We start from the raw sequence: 18,486 nt of genomic DNA, 5'->3' as shown, positions 1-18,486 counted from the left end.
TGGAAGAACTGATAGAACCTGGTCAATGATTTGAAGTTAGAAGTGTACAGGGGAGAGGAAGGAATTAAAAATATTTCCAAAGCTTTAAAGCAGGGAACAGAAATACCATAAAAAGAAACATAAGAGAATAAACCATTATTAATAAATATTTCCAACAACTGAAATGTTTCTAAACCAAAATTCTTTTTATGTTTAACACAAAGCAATGAAACAACAGAAATGCAAAGGTACAGCCAATTTTTACAACTGAACACAAACAGCACCCATGCTCATATATTATGAAGAAAGATACTAAAGCATAAACCACAGTCCATCATAAATCTACATGAATTAATAACTACTTGATCCAGATCCATGTTACTGTACGAATGACTCCCATTACGTGAATTACCATACATTTCATATTTAAAATAAACACAATAGTTTGAGACCTAGTTCATTATTCTGCCTAGTGAACTAAATAAATAGAGCAATGCATGATGGGATACAGATTTCTCAATAGGCTAATCAACAGACTAGAAACAGTCTAAATTGCAAAACTGAGTTACTATCAAATCCTTTATGAATAAATATGGAATCAGTACTCCTACAAATCCTCCAACCAAGTAACCAAATTTTGGAAAAATAAAAACTATAAAATACCACACTAGACAAGTTTCACAAGTTTCTTGGTTACCTTTACTTTATCTCTTCTCAAGCAACAGAACAGACAATTTTCATCAAAAGTCCAATCGGAAATGCTTTCAGGTTCACAGTCTGCAAAAATAGTAGGAATAACAAATTAACAATTACAAAAGAAGATTTTTCAGGAAACAAATGAGAACTAATTTCAAAAATATTATTTATTTTAACAACAAAAACACTCCTCACTAAGTAGTAGACAAATTCCTTATTTGCAATAATTGTTCACTAGTTAATACACTTTATTCATACATATATCTGCATTATCAACCACACACAAAAAGATTCTTACATGGATATAGCTTCAACCCACATAAAACTGTGAATAAAAAGGAGAAGGAGACTGGGGCTTAAATCACCAAGGTATCATTTATGTCACCAGGAAGAATTTGAAATGCCAAAAAAATTTTTGAATACCTTTAAATAAACTGAGATCTTTTAATAATGCAGGTCCAAACAGCCCTTCAAGAATACTTTCAAACCCTAAAAGGATGAAAAAAAATCCATTATTACAATAATATTCCCTACAGTAAATTTAACCTTGTTGCATGAAAAAACAATGGTGTTTTCTTCCAATTCTCAAGGACCTCCAGATTATTACTGATGGGATGCTGAGGAGAGTATATGACCAATCTAAAAGGAGCATTTGCATTTTTGTCAGTGAATAACACTGAATACAAATTCAGAGTCCATTCCAAGACAATACAAAACAACAGCAGAAATAACCAATGAAGGAATGGAAATTCATGAGATCTCTTACTATCTTACAAAATTCCAAATACCTCTTTACATAAACTTTCAAACTTCATTTTAAAAAGCACCTTCCCCAATGAAAGAGTCAAACTTCTTCAAAATTTCCACAATGTTCTGGGTTAATCTAAATGGCATGTTTCTGAATATGAACTGAGATAATAGATTCTTCAATCTAACAGTATTTTTTAAGAAGGAAAATCCTAACTGAAAACAACATCTGTATCACATGCACACACAAAAAAGCCCATTTTAAATATTATAAAAGAAAAAGACTTCTGTAATTAGTTCACACTGCCACAGTAACTACTCACTGGTTCCTTTATGAAGCTAGAACCCACTAATTACACATACAAAAAGAAAGAGAGAGAGAGAGAAAGAAAATTCAAATATACCTATACATAGATGTTTAAACTATTACCACTCTCAATCAGTACAAAGTAGAAAATGAGGGGACTTCCCTGGTGGTCCAGTGGTTAAGAATCTGCCTTCCAATGCAGAGGACGCAGGTTCGATCCCTGGTCACGGAAATAAGATCCCACAGGCCACAGGGCAACTAAGCCCACGTGCCTTAACTACTGAGCCTGCGTGCTCTAGAGCCTGTGTGCCACAACTAGAGAGCCCACGCGCCGCAACTACTGACCCATGCACCACAACTAGAGAGCCTGCGTGATGCAACTAGGGAGAAGCCCGCGCGCTGCAATAGAAGATCCTGCAAGCCACAACTAACACCCGACACAGCCACATAAATTTAAAAAACATATTAAAAAACATTCCTTTAGAAAATTCTAAAAGAAAAAAGTAGAAAATGAAAACAAACCAAAAAAAACCCTTTTCTAATTTATTATCTCAAATGTTGCTGATTAACTCAATGAAAAACAATGTAAAAATATCTTTGCCATCTTGCTGTTTTCTATGGGTTATTAAGAGTAAGGAGGAAAATGCAAAAGAGAATCAAATTGTACCTTTATACAACATAACAAATAATTCATTAGTGCAGCAGTTCCCAAATTATGTATCATGGACCTCATTAGGAGCTCAAATAATTACAAGAGGTCCATGAGTCCATGTCCTTTAAGCATGACCTTTAGAAAGAATAGGTCTTGTGCATTCAGTGTACATACAACTTTTCAAATGCACACAAATATTACTGCAATTAAGAAAATATATAAAGTGTCACTGAATTCCTAGTAATTTGGGGCACTATGTATTTTGTCACATAATCTATTATCACCTAAGGGTTTATAATTTTTTTAATTGTTAAAAAAGCACTCTTATATTCAAAAGTGAGGGAACCACTAATGTAAATACTATAGCCAGGTGGATACATGAGGTCCACAAACAGGGACACTTCCTAACCACAAATACAATCACCATAAAGGGTTTGGAAAGTAAGGGAGTAGACAAGATGGTCCCTAGAAACAGTATTTTACCTGGATGTAAGAGTAACATTGTAATGTAAGGGATTTCTTTGTCCTTAATGTTAAGCCATCATTTTCAATAGGGTAATCCCTAGAGTTTGTATCATCTGCACTGTAGTTAGAGAGTAGATTTTTCTAAACTATTTTCATGATTTCTAGATTCTAGATTTTTCATTTATTATTAAGGATTAATCGTTCTTCAACTCTCCTTCATTCTTCCCATCAAAATGATTCTAAGGACATCAGCAAAACCAAACTACCCATTCAAGCAAATGGGAGGTATCTATCCTGTTTATTATTTGCCTACTATAATTAAAACACTGTCCACTAAATTACTATGTCCTCTCTTTCCTACACTAGGGAGGAGAGAAAGTGTTGGCCTAAGGGTTTTGAGGGTGGGGAGGTGGTGATGAGGGAATGAGAAAGAATTGCTAGATACTGCCTATCTTGGGCCTGCGAACTAGATATTTTCAACACCAACTTAAAAAAAAAAAATCCTGCAGCTTCCTCTAAAGCCCTCTTATCCCCAAAATGGATTTCTGACTTCACAAATATTAATGAAAGCACTTCAATATCTGGTAAGTACCAAGTACACACTGCAAATAACTAAAGGGGATTACAGGTGGCCCTTACTCTGAAGAGCAAATCTAATAGGCTTTCACCTGGGTTTATATGAAATTATAACAAATTCCAAATGTGGATGCTTAGCCATAAATTCTTGAAATGGAAAAATGTAAATACAGCAAAAAATAATACTAAGAAAGAAAGAAAAGCCTTGGGAGATAAAATTTTAAAAATTACAAAAGATAACAGAATCGGAAAGAATAATAGAGTAAGAATGTCATCAGTAACATACAAACACTAACAAAAACTGAATCACATTATCAAAGAGCAGTCAAAGGGACAGACCAAAAAGAATCAAACAAGAAAAAAAATCTGGTCATAAATGCAAAGATTTAACCACAGCTAATTTTGACCAAAACAGTAACTGTAAACAAGTCACTTCTCTTTTGCTCACGTCTGCAACAATACATTAAACCATACAAATACTGATCAGACATTGTTAAGCCATATTTTGCTTCCCCCTGTTAACTGAATTTAATGCCACTCAGTTTTATTAATACTAAATACTGAATTTAGCAGTTGCATAGCAACAAGGAATGTCTCACGTGCTATGCTTGACATTAACAAAAGGCAAACAAGAAAAGAACAAATGTATTCAAAATTTATACCATGATATCACAAAAAAGCCACGAAGATTAATAAACAAAATGCCATGGAAAATTAAATAAATAATGAAAAAGACAGCTATGTCCTTATGTTCAATCACCAGGGCTTAAAAAGCACCTGTATATAATATATTATTACATGTAAAGAAATATTAATAATTTTATTGAGCATGACTACTGGCCAAAGAATTCCTATCCAATATTGCAACTGGAATCAAAGCTGGTCTCCAATTTCTTTCTCACTGCAACCTGAAGACAATCACTGTGTCTTCAGACAGTATTCCTGAACACTACTTTAACAATGTGACCATCTGTTCAGAAAAACCCCACTTTGTTTAAAAACAAATCCCAAATTCCTAAGTCCAGCAATCAAAACTATTTATAATTTGACCCTAACCTACCACCGACAGCCTTATTTCTCAGAACTTTCCTGCTCAATCTCACAGCTCCATCCAGGTTGGTATTCTAATATATTCAGTCATCTATTTTTACCTCCTAATATTTTCTCAAGCCTTTTCATTTCACCTCTGCCCAAATAAATTATTTCCTTCAAGGCACTCTTCAGTTTGTTCAACAAATAGATATTCGCTTATCCAACATATTAACTAAAAGCCTACCACCTATCAGGGACAGTGGCAGGCACTGAGTAGGCAGGCAATGATGAACAGACATGGTGTCTGCCCTCATGGAGCCTGAGTTTCCAGTTTTCTCATTCTCAGAATTCACATTATCACTCCCCGCGTCTTAAATATGTGTCAACTGCCTTATGTTTTCTCTTTTCTGTCACATGCAAAGCACTATGTAAGTATTCTGTAATACAAAATTTGTCATAGGCTATCTAAACACTGCTTTTGTTTTTCCTTCTATATGTTTATGTCGTCTCCTCAAGGAGATTTAATGCTTCAAGAGGCTAGGAAGGAAGGTCTTCCTGTTTCCCACAAAGTTCCTCTAATACTAGGGCTCTATGTGCCTGGTTTTTAGCTTTTGCTTTGAATAACCTAGCTCTCAAAAACAAAAGACAGGGGCTTCCCTGGTGGCCCAGTGGTTGAGAGTCCGCCTGCCGATGCAGGGGACAAGGGTTCGTGCCCCGGTCCGGGAAGACCCCACATGCCGTGGAGTGGCTGGGCCCGTGAGCCATGGCCGCTGAGCCTGCGCATCCGGAGCCTGTGCTCCGCAACGGGAGAGGCCACAACAGTGGGAGGCCCGCGTACCACAAAAAAAACAAAAAAAAAAAAACAAAAAAAACCCAACAAAAGACAGAAGTTAAAATTCCTCACACATTACCCTCTTCAATCTAAATCATAATCTCTATTTCTAACCAAAATGGGGAAAGCAGATTATGAAAAGTAACAAGATAGGAACATATCAAATATATAGCCAAGTAATAAGCAACAGCCTGTACTTGTGAAATAAAGCAAAATACTATGAATGGAATAAAAAAATGGTTCATGAGTCTTGGGAACCTCTGAGATAACAGTACAGAGATTATCAGTCCGAGAGATAAAGAGGGGCTGAAGGAAAACTAGGAGCATATGAGAAAATCAGTAATTTTCACATCAAGGTCCCTTGGATATCTTGCAAAACTTGGTGCTGGTATAAAAGAGCTCAATCTTCAATAGAGTATTATTATTTTATAAAATATCAGTTCAAAGGTGCTTGCTGGTAACAATCATCAACAAATAGCTTAATAAACAGAGGAGACTGATAGTATCTGGAGTTCTTTGCTTAAAACTCAGGGTTTTAAACTTGCAAATACCACACTTAACTTCATTACAAGTGAGTGCCAAGATGAATAATTAAAAAGTACCAGATTATACAATCTTTCACATGCAATCTCCAAAGGAATATAAGGTAATTAATCCCTTTTTACTGATGTTCCAGCTATTTCAGTGTGTCATACAACCAAACAAGTCTGGATGAACTTCTACAGGTAATGAGCAAAAACCAGGCTCCTCTTCTCATTACTTTATGCAATCCACCCCTGCTGGACAGCTACACTCATTAAGAGTTCTTCCTCTCTCCCTGAGCATCTGCTTCCGGCCCATGCTCTGTGAGGAACCCATTTGATGGCTTACTTATTACCCTGAGAATTTACCCAGCACAAGCACTGATGAAAAAGAATGGGCATAATCAGAAAATCTACAAACAACAAATGCTGGAGAGGGTGTGGAGAAAAGGGAATCCTCTTGCACTACTGGTGGGAATGTAAATTGATACAGCCACTATGGAGAACAGTATGGAGGTTCCTTAAAAAACTAAAAATAGAATTACCATATGACCCAGCAATCCCACCAATCGGCATATACCCAGAGAAAACCATAATTCAAAAAGCCACATGCACCCCAATGTTCACTGCAGCACTATTTACAATAGCCAGATCATGGAAGCAACCTAAATGCCCATTGACAGATGAATGGATAAAGAAGATGTGGTACATATATACAATGGAATATTACTCAGCCATAAAAAGGATGGAATTGGGTCATTTGTAGAGACGTGGATGGACCTAGAGACTATCATACAGAATGAAGTCAGAAAGAGAAAAACAAGTATCGTATATTAACGCATAAATGTGGAATCTAGAAAAATGGTACAGGTGAACTTGTGTGCAAGGCAGAAATAGAGACACAAATGTAGAGAACAAATGTATGGACACCAAGGGGGGAAAGCAGGGTTGGGGTGGTGGTGGGATGAATTGGGAGATTGGGATTGACCTATATACACTAATATGTGCAAAATAGATAACTAATAAGAACCTGCTATATAAAAAAAATAAAATAAAATTCAAAAAAAAAACTGATGAAAAACCTGACCAGACATACTGAAGACAAACAATAACCCAGTCAAAACTAACAGCCCAAACTGAAACAGAATTAATGAAGAAAAACATCAGAGATTGAAGAAAAATTATAAATAGTATTTCTATTGAAACCAGGGAAGAAGAGCATTTAAAACAAAAAGCAAGCTGCTCTGGAAAAGGAGTGGAGAATATGTGCTTGGGGAGGGGCAAAAAGAAAAACAAAACTGCCAAAAAACCAAATAGAGGTATTAAGTAGAAAAATATACATCAAATTAGTGATTTAAAAAGCCAATTTAAGAAATGTCCCTACAATGCATAGTAAATCTGAAGACACAGAAATCATGAGAAAAAGATTAGAGAGAAAGAGGAGGCCAGGACATTCAATGTCTGTGAAATAGGATTTCTAGAACAAGAAAGAGCAAAGAGTATAAATTTTTAAAAATTAAATTTAAGAAATGGGGGTAGGGTGAGGGGGAAGAAGGAGGAGAAGGAAAAGAAAACTTCCTAATGGTGAATACTGTCTTGAGTCTTCATATTTAATGTGCTCTGAGAAGTACTGGGGCAGAATACTCAGGGGAAAACAAAGCATATATATGTAAAAACTCCCCTGGCAGAATATCTGAATTTCAAAAATAAAAGTTTAAAAGCTCCAAATAAGGAGAAAATTTTACTTAATTTTACATAAAATAAGAGGAAAGCGATTTAGAATGACAGTCATTTCATCAGTAAAAGTAAATGCTAAAAGCCAATGGAAATATGCTCACAAAATTCTGAGGGTAAAAAAAACTCACTTTTTTTTAGCCAATCTATTTTTCACAGATATGAGTAAAATAAAGAAATTACTGGATATGCTATGATTTGGAAAATAGGACAGCCATCTACTCTGGGTACTAGCAACAGTCACTTAAAGTAGTTGAGCTAAAAAAAAAATTCAGAACAAAGACCTAAAAATGGAAAACACTGTTTATATAAAAAATAATGGTAAGCAATATACCAGTAAAACTAACAGTTAAGTATAAACAGTTGTTACTAATATGGGGGGGGTTCAGTTTAATATAACAGATAAGAAAGGATTCTTTAAATAGATAAACACAGTATAATTTTTTAAATTAATGATTTAGGAATAACATCCCAAACTATTACAACACAATCCTGGGTGAAAAAGTAAGAGTAAAATACGCTTAAGTAAAGTATGTAAGATCAAGTGTGCATGTGGGATGAGGGAACAATTTATAATAGTCATTACTCTTTGATGTTGATAAGAAAATGTAGCTTTAAATTTGCTTAAAACGTATGGATAAAGCTGAAGAATTTCCAATCACCAGAGGAAATAAAGAACAACCAAAAAAGATCAACTATAAAAGTAAATAAAATTAAAAACTAAACAAAAAGCGAGCATGCTAAACAAGAAACACAAAAAATAATTTCAGGAATAGTATCAACCATGTACATGTTACAATAAATGTTAATCAACTGAATTAACTATGTAAAAGAGAAAAAAGTGTCAGGTAGGGCACAGCAATATGCAGTTCATAACAGACTCAAAGTGACATAGATATGTTGAAACTAAAGAGGGAGGCATAGATATGAGAAAAATGTAAAAAAAAAGAAAAAAGAAAAGAAAGCAATAAAGGTGGCAGTAACAATCAGAAAAAGAATTATTCAAGGATAAAAGCGTAAAACATAGATAACTAATAAGAACCTGCTGTATAGCACAGGGAACTCTACTCAATACTCTGTAATGGCATATATGGGAAAAGAATCTAAAAAAAAAAAAAAAGAAAGAGTGGATATACGGATATGTATAACTGTTTCACTCTGCTGTACACCTGAAACTAACACAACACTGTAAAGCAACTATACTCCAATAAAATTTTTTTTAAAAAGCATAAAACAAAAAAGTGAAGAATTTTTCAATTACTAGAGGGCTAATCTATTTCATGAGTGAAGCTGACCTAGAATTTTTTTTTTTCTTATATATGTTTGGGTTTGGCAACTGTCCTCAAAAGAGTTGAGATATATTTCCTTTTTTCCTACTTTCTGAAAGAGGTGACAGAAAATTGGGAAGCTTTCTTCCTTAAAAGTTGGGAAGAACTCAAATCTAAAGCATTCTGAGCTTATTCTCTTTGATAGAAGAGTTTTAACTATTAAATTTATTTAATAGTTATAGAACAATTCAAGATTTTTAGTTCTTCTTGAGTCAGTTTTTGGTAAGTTATATTTTTCTTTAATTTCAAAATTATTGGCATATGGTTGATAGTATTTTCCCTTATCTTTTTTAAAGTTGTGGTAAAATGTACATAATATAAAATTTATAATTTTAATCATTTTTAAGTTTACCATTACATATATTTACACTGTTTGCACCATCACCCATCTCCAGTACTTTTTTCATCTTGCAAAACTGAAACTCTATATCCATTAAATAGTAACTCCCTATTTCCTCCTACTCCCAGTCCTGCCAACCGCCATTCTACTTTCTTGTCTATACAAATGTGACTATTGTACACCTCTTAAGTGGAATAACAGAGTATATATTTGTCATTTAGTGACTGGCTTACTTCATTTAGCATAATATCCTTACAGTTCATCCATCCTGCAGCATGTGACAGGACTTCTGTCCCTTTAAAAGCTGAATAACATTCCACTGATACATAGATTATATTTTGTTTATCCATTCATACATTGATGGACACAAGTTGCTTCTACCTTTTGGCTAGTATAAAATAACGTTGCTATAAATCCCTTATCTTTTAAATCTCCTCTTCCTCTGTAGTCTTCATTTTCATAATATTATTTATTTATGTCTTTTATTCCTTGATCAATTTTACCAGGCTTGTTTTCTTAGTGCCCCCTCCCAATTCACTTTTGACTTTTCTTGACCTTCTCTAATATATCTTTGTTTTCTGGTTCATTAATTTTCACTAAGTTTCATTATCTCTCTATTTTCTTTGGGTTTATTCTGCTGTTCTTTTTCTAACTTATGACAGAAGCTTAGTTCACTTATTTTCAAGTTTTCCTTTTTTTTTTTAAACAAAGTATAGGAGTGATTTAAGAGAATTAAACCTTAATTATTTTGTATTAAAAAGTAATCTAGGATAAATAAAATGTAGTATATCCATATAATGAGAATATTATTACAATAAGGATGAATGAACTTCAAAACATTATGCTAAGTGAAGAAAGGCCAGAAATAAAAGATCACATACTATATGATTCTGTTTATATGAAATGTCCAGAAAAGACAAATCTATAGCAATAGAAAGTAGTGTTTTCCTAGGGCTGGGAGTGAAAATGGGAATGACTGCAAATGGACACCACGTTTCTTTTCAAGGTGATGGATTTATTCTAACAGATTTTGGTGATGGTTGCACAACTTGGTAAATATAATAAAAATCAGTGAATTGCATACTTAAAATGGGTGAACTGTAAGGTGTATAAATTATATGTCAATAAAGCTGTTAACAAAATAAGTATGCATATTTGGTAAATATTTATAATGCTTTAAGAAAACTTGGCCTGTTAGAGAGCCAGCCTTGGAATTTTAATCTGAAATGTATAACTGAATACCTGATTTAGGCCTGGTTGTAGGCTGAAATCTTACTAAGTTTGTATACTGTATTAGAATTCTTACACAACTTAAGAATAATCACATTTATAAGTTTAAATTATATTTACAAGATTTTTTCCAAGTATCTAAGAAGGTTTTGTTAAATCAATATTTAAGGAGAAAATATCTATAGTTTTAGATTAAAATGTTTTAAGAGTTAACTAAAATATTTATCAAAAGTGTAAGTTTGGAGTAAGATATATATTTTAGGAGAATGAGGTTTTAAATTTATAAATTTAAATAAACTGAACATTAAATTAGTAATCGAAGTAACTATGCATTATCTTTTCTATATACAAAGTCACCCTAAATCTCACACTTAATAACAAGAACTAATCAAGTGTTTTGTACAGAGCTCAGCAGTGGGGAAATGTTTAAAATATATGCTCTGCCGTTTAAGATTTACACACATTTCTGCTACCACACATACTGACAACTCTCCAATCTCTTATCTCTTGCTCCAGACGTTATTTCTAATTGCCTGCTTCATATCATCACCAAGATATCCCAAATACCTTCAAAAATCCAAATCAAAATCATTCTTACCCCTTTTCCCTCATCTCAACCAGTGATGATCCCTGTATTCCTTACCAGGAAAATGGCATCACTAACCCCTTCCCCCAAGACATTCAGATTACAAATCTCACTCAGTCATAATTCCATTCTTTCCCTACATCAGTCAGTCCTATTCATTTTAATTACTAAAGATCCATCCAAATCTATTCTCTTTTATCCACCCCTAAATTCAGGCCTTCACCATTTCTTACCTTAATAATTACAGTACATGTCACTCATGTTGATAATAATAGATAATAATTGAGCCCTTAGCTGGTATCAAGCAAGCATGTATCAGGTACTTCATACCCATTATGATAAAATCTTCAGGGGAACACTGTAAAACAGGTATTATTACTACCTAATACATTTAAGAAAATAAAAGACTGAAGCAGCTATTTTTTTCATACAACTACAAAGACGTAGAGCCTAGGTTTAAAACCAGGCTGGTGATTCTAAAGCCCAGGCTTTTCACTTTTTCACACAATCTGCTAATAACATCTCAACTTTTTCATTCATCTATTTAAAACATCCCCTATACCATCAAATCCACCAGAATCCATCTTTCACACTGCCATGAAACTTCTTCCGTCTTTTACTGGTTTTAAAATCTTTGATGGCTTTCCACTGACAATACTGAAGACTTCAAATTCCTGGCTGGCATGCAAGATCACTGAGGGTCTGTCTAGTTCCAAACTACCTTTTCAGTCTGCCCTGCCGTTTTCTTTCTACATATGCTATGCTCTGGCCAGACTGATTTATTGATCGTTACATACATGTCAATGCTTCCATGCCTTTTAAGTACAGCAAGCCCTCTGCCCAGAATGTTCTTCTGCAACCTTTAATCCAGTTAATTCTAAGGCATCCCTTATCTCAGCCCATAAGCCCTAGGCAAAGATAAGAACATCCTCAACAGCCTGAAGTTGTACTACTAGTAAACTATACTTCAATTTTTCTTTTTTTTTTTTTTTGGCATTTTATCTACTAGATTTTGAGCAGAGAACTGGAGCCTATTCACCTTTTTCTTAACATCAGCCTGCCTGTTCCTTAACTGCAGTGTTTGTTGGATGAATACAAACACACCCTTCCTAATTCCTATATCCTTCTATTTACCTAAGTGATTTAAGATTTTATAATGACTCTATTTCGTGTGTCTTGCATGCTGAAGACCCAAAGAAATGCAAATAAATGAAACAGAAGGGCAAGTGACATCTAATGGAAAAACATTCCTGTATCTATGAACTAAAACCAGAATTAATTAATGGCTTGCTTTGCTGCCCCATGAACAGAGATGACAGGACACTTTTTTTGTGCAAAGCTGTAATCACAGCAAAGAGAGAAAAAAATTGAGAGATGAAGTACTGAAAAACAGTGGTATTAATACACTAAGGAGGGAAAAGGAATACATACTGAGTAGCTGGAACATTATTGAAATAACTTCATATAATTGTATTTACATACATTATGCCATAAATGAGATTCCAAGATGTTAAGTAACCAAAACTGCAAAGGTAGTAAGTAACTAGGTCAGATGAATTTAGTTCTTTGGAACTCCCAGGACAGTTTTGGTTCATTTTTTCTCTGTAATATCAAACTGTCTTGGGTAGAGTAATTATGCTAAAAAGAAGCCATTTAAATGCAAATCTGAAGCTGATTAGGAATAAGTCAATTATATCAGGAGTTCACAATCTGTGGGCCACAATTCCTTAGAGGAACTCACAGTCATTACAAGGTCAGTACGTTCACATACATGAGCACTGTTTGTAAATTAAATAAAAAGGTGCTTGCACATAGAGTCACTACTTTTCTAAACTCATTTTTTTGCTATGAACAAAATGCATTTTTCCTTAAAAAGCATTACTGAATTCATAATAGCCTTTTGTCATTACATATTTTCTCAGATACTAAAAATATTATATGAGAGATCAGCGATTTCTATTGCCTTTTAGAAAAGTTGCTGTTTCTGAGCCTCCTGTCCTTGATAGACTATAGATACTTATTTATTTCTATTTATTGTCTACTGGGCATACAGTAGCCATACATTGATGGGCATACAATGTATAAAGATGTAATCTGCAACAATACAATAACAACGTAAAGTAGAGGGACACAGCTATACAGCAGCAAAGTATTTTGTAATACTACTGAAACTAAGTTGTTATTAATTAAGACATTATATATATATCCCCAGGGCAAACACTAAGAAAATAACTAAAAACTGTACAGTAAAAGAAGTGGGAAAGGAATCAAAATGGTACACTAGAAAATATTTATATAACACAAAAGAAGGCAGTAATGGAAGACTTCCAAAGAACAAAAGTGACATGAGATATGTAGAAAACAAACAGCAAAGTGGCAAAGATCCTTCCTTATCAGTAACTACATTAAATGTAAATGGATTAAACTCTCCTATAAAAGGCAGAGATGGGCAGAATGGATTTAAGAAAAAAACATGATCCAACTATATGCTGTGTACAAGAAACTCATGTTAGATTCAAAGACACAGAGGATAAAAATGAAAGAAAAGAAAAAGTCCATGAAAACAGCAACTGAAAGAAAAATGAAGTGGATATACTAGTATCAGACAAAATAAATGTTAAGATAAAACTTGTTACAATAGACACAGAAGGACATTATATGATAAAAATCAATTTACCAAGAAGATTTAACAATAACTATAAATGAAATATAATTTTTAAAAATTCTGAATTACTATGTTGTACACCTTAAACTCATAAAGTACATCAACTATACAATTAAAAAAAAAGATTTAACAATTAAAAATATATATGCACCTAACAACTGAGCCCCAAAATATATGAAGCAAAACTGACAGAGTGGAAAGGAGGAAAAGTTCAACAATAATAGTTGTAGACTTCAACATCCCACTTTCAATAACAAATAAAACTAAGAGATAAAAAGGAAACAGAAAACTTGAGCAACACTGTAAATCAAGTAGACCTAAAAGACATACATAGACCACCAAGAGCAGAATATACATTTTTTCAAGTGCACATGGAACATTCGCCAGGGTAGACCATGTTAAACCACAAAAAAAGGTCTCAATAAATTTAAAAAGTTAGTAATCATACAAAATATCTTCTCCAACAATAATGTAATGAAACTGGGATCAATAACAGGAAAACTGAGAAATTCATAAATATGTAGCAATTAAACAACACATTTTTAACCAGTGAGTCAAAGGAGTAATCACAATGAAAACCAGAAAATACTTGGGAATTCCCTGGTGGTCCAATGGTTAGGACTCCACTGTAGGGGGCACAAGTTTGATCCCTGGTCAGGGAACCAAGATCCCGCAAGCCTCATGGTGTGGCCAAAAATAAAAATAAAAGAGAAAGAAAAAGAAAGAGAATTAGAAAATACTTTGAGAAGAATTAAAAAAAAACCCAAAATATACGGGATGCAGCTAAAGCAGTGCTCAGAGGGGAATTTATATCTGTAAACACCTATATTAAAAAAAAGAATATCACTAATCAGTAAATCAGTAACCTAACCTTCTACGCTTCAGGAACTAGAAAAAGAAGAAACTAAATGCAAAGCACACAGAAGAAAGGAAATAATAAAGATTTGGGTGGAGATTTTTTAAAGCGAGAAATTAGAAAATCAGTGAAACTAAAACTTCTCTGAAAAGAATAACAATAATGACAAACCTTTAGTTCGACTGACCAAGAAATTAAAGAGAGACAACTCAATTTACTAAAATCAGAAACGAAAGTGGGAGCATCACTACTGACTTTACAGAAATAAAAAGTATTACAAAATATATAATGAACAAGAGTATGCCAACAAATAGATAACACAGATGAAATGGACTAATTCCTAGAAATAAACTACCAAAACTGACTCAACAATAAAAAATATAATAGACCTAGTAAAAGCAAAGAGATTAAAACAGTAATTTTAAAAACTTCTGACAAAAGTCAAAGGTCATATGGCTTCACTGATGAATTCTACTAAACGTTTAAAGAAGAAATAACATCAATTCTTCTCAAACTGTGCCAAAAATAGAAGAGGAATACTTCCTAACTCATTCCATGAGGCTGGTATTACCTTGATACCAAAGACAAAAACATCACAAGAAAACTACAGACCAATATCTCTCATGAATACAGATGCAAGAATCCTCAACAAAATACTAGCAAATAAAATTCAGCAGCATATTAAGAGAACTATGTACCATGGATTTATCCAGAAACGCAAGGGTGGTTCAACATATAAAAATCAATCAACTGGGGGCCTCCCTGGTGGCGCAGTGGTTGAGAGTCCGCCTGCCGATGCAGGGGATACGGGTTCGTGCCCCGGTCTGGGAGGATCCCGTATGCCGCGGAGCGGCTGGGCCCGTGAGCCGTGGCCGCTGGGCCTGTGCGTCCGGAGCCTGTGCTCCGCAGCGGGAGAGGCCACAACAGTGAGAGGCCCGCATACCGCAAAAAGAAAAAAAAAAAAAAAAAAATCAATCAACTGAAAAAAAACTAAACACCTTATTAACAGAATGAAAGGGGGAAAAATAACATGATCATCTAACTGACACAGAAAAGGCATTTCACCAATTCCAACACCCTTTCATGATAAAAATACTCAACAACCTAGGAACCGAAAGAAGATTTTACAACCTGATGATGAGCATCTATGAAAAACTCACGGCTGACATACTCAGTGGTGAAAGATTTAAAGCTTCCCACTAAGATGAGAAAAAGATAAGGATATTCACTCTTGCCATTTCTATTCAACACTGTCTGGAAGTTCTAGCCAGGGCAATTAGGTAAGAGAAAAAGAAACAAAAGGCATCCGAATTGAAAAGGAAAAAGTAAAAGTACCTCTCTTCACAGATGTCATGATCTTATACATAGGAAATCCTGAAGAAAAACTATTAGATCTAATAAACAAGTTCAGCAAGGTTGCCAGATACAAGAACATGCAAAAATCATTTGTATTTCTGTACATTAGCAATGAATATCTATACACTAGCAATGAACAATCTGAAATGAAGGAAACAATTCCATTTCCAATATTATCAAAATGAGTAAAATACTTAGGAATAAATTTAACCAAGGAGGTGGAAGACTTGTACACTAAAAACTGCAAAACAATGTTGAAAGAAAGAAGTCCTAAATAAATGGAAAGACATCCTATGTTCCTAGATCAGAATGCTTAATATTGTTAAGATGGCAATACTCCCCAAATTGATCTGTAAACACTTACCAATGCAATCCCTACCAAAATTCCTTTTTGGCAGGAATAGACAGACTGACCTAAAATTCATATGGAACTGCAAGGGAGCCAAAACAGCCAGAACAATCATGTTTTGAAGAAAGCTGAACAAAAAGAAGAACGAAGTTGGAGGACTTACACATCCTGGTTTCAAAAACTATTACAAGCCACAATAATCAGAAGAGCATGGTACTGGCACAAGAATAGACATACAGACCAATAGAACAGAACTGAGAATCCAGAAGTAAATCCATACATCAATGGTCAACTGATTTTTGGCAAGGATGTCAAGCCTATTCAGTGGGGAAAGAATTGCCTTTTCAACAAATGACGCTGGGACTGCTGGATAACCACATGCAAAAGAATGAAGTTATTAGATTCTTGACCTCACACCATATATAAAAATTAACACAAAATGTATCAAAGATCTAAACATAAGGGAGAAAACCATAAAACTCTCAAAGGAAAACAGGGGTAAATCTTTGTGACTTTGGCTGTAGCAATGGATTCTTAAATATAACACCAAAAGTACAAACAACAAAATTTTTTAACGCTAAACTTCACAAAAATTAAAAACTTCTATGAATCAAACAATATTATGAAGAAAGTGAAAAAACCCCCAAAATAGGAGAAAATTTTCGCAAATCACATATAAGAGTCCAGCATCCAGAATATAAAAAGAACTCTTACAACACCAAAAAAACAGATAACCCAATTTTAAAATGTGCAAAAGACTTAAATTCACATTTTCCCAAAGATTTACAAATGGCCAACAAGCACATGAAAACAAGCTCAACTCATTAATCACTAGGGAAATGCAAATCAAAACCATGACATATCACTTTATACCCCACTAGGATGGCTATTTAAACAAAACAAAACAAGGAAAAATACCAAGTGTTAGCTAGGATGTAGAAGAAACTGGGACCTCACATGTTGCTGATGGGAATGCAAAATGATGTAGATGCTGTGGAAGTTTGACGATTCCTCAAAAAGCTAAATATAGAATTACCATGTGACTCAGCAATTCCTCTCCCAAGTATATACCTAAGAGAAATGAAAACAGGTGTTCAAACAAAACTTGTTACAGGAACGTTCACAGCGTCAATATTTTTAATAGCCAAAATGTAGAAACACCCAAATGTCCATCAACTGATGAATGGATAAACAAAACAGGGTTTAAGCATACCATGTAATAATATTCAGCCATAAAAAGGAATTGTTTGGACTTCCCTGGTGGCGCAGTGGTTAAGAAACTGCCTCCCAATGCAGGGGACACAGGTTGGAGCCCTGGGCCGGGAAGATCCCACATACCGCGGAGAAACTAAGCCCATGCGCCACAACTACTGAGCCTGCACTCTAGAGCCCAGGAGCAACAACTACTGAGCCCGTGTGCCACAACTACTGAAGCCCACGTGCCTAGAGCCCATGCTCCACAACAAGAGAAGCCACCGCAATGAGAAGCCCACGCACCACAACGAAGAGTAGCCGCTGCTCACCGCAACTACAGAAAGCCCGCGCAGAGCAACAAAGACCCAACGCAGCCCAAAATAGATAAATTAATTTAAAAAAAAAAGGAATTGTTATGGACTGAATGCTTGTACCTCCCCATATATATGTTGAAGTCCTAACCCCCAATGTAACTTTTTTTTTTTTTTTGGCCATGCTGTGCGGCTTGCAGTATCTTAGTTCCCCAAGCAGGGATCGAACCCAGGCCACAACAGTGAAAGTGCCAAGTCCTAACCACTGGACCACCAGGGAATTCCCCAATGTAACTTTATTTTAATTAAGGTTAAGCGGAAATCAGAGCTGATCTGATAGGATTAGAGTCCTTATAAGAAGAGATATCATTATACTAAATGAAGTAAATCAGAGAAAGACAAATACCACATGATATTGCTTATATAAGGAATCTAAAAAATGGATACAAATGAACTTATTTACAAAAGAGAAATAGACTCACAGACAGAAAACAAACTTATGGTTACCAAAGGGGAAATAGGGGGTGCAGGGATAAATTTGGAATTTGCGATTAACAGATACACACTACTATATATAAAATAGATAAACAAGGACCTACTGTATTGCACAGGGAACTATATATCTTGTAATAACCTATAGTGGAAAAGAATCTGAAAAAGAGTACATATTTATATATGTATGTATAACTGAATCACTTCGCTGTATACCTGAAACACTGTAAATCAACTA

At 34.5% G+C, this 18,486-nt stretch overlaps 1 protein-coding gene across 9 annotated transcripts in view; it reads right to left on the bottom strand.

Annotated features, from left to right (window-relative positions):
• The window catches only part of LCOR (ligand dependent nuclear receptor corepressor), a 133,326-nt gene that overhangs the window by 73,098 nt on the left and 41,742 nt on the right, over positions 1-18,486 (bottom strand). For 8 of the 9 annotated variants that reach the window (XM_082611343.1, XM_082611344.1, XM_082611345.1 and 5 more), the window contains 2 exons: positions 1,099-1,164; positions 677-756 (listed from right to left, as the gene is read on the bottom strand). In XM_082611343.1, the coding sequence (XP_082467469.1) occupies positions 677-756; positions 1,099-1,164 (146 nt within the window). Of the gene's footprint in view, positions 1-676; positions 757-1,098; positions 1,165-18,486 lie in introns of those variants that run through there. The other variant, XM_082611347.1, reaches the window with a different exon arrangement.

The sequence above is a fragment of the Mesoplodon mirus genome, assembly GCF_964341445.2.
Source record: "Mesoplodon mirus genome assembly, chromosome: 2".
Classification (NCBI taxonomy): domain Eukaryota; kingdom Metazoa; phylum Chordata; class Mammalia; order Artiodactyla; family Ziphiidae; genus Mesoplodon; species Mesoplodon mirus.
Note: the sequence above shows the minus strand (reverse complement) of the source record. Positions and strands in the feature narration are given on the sequence as shown.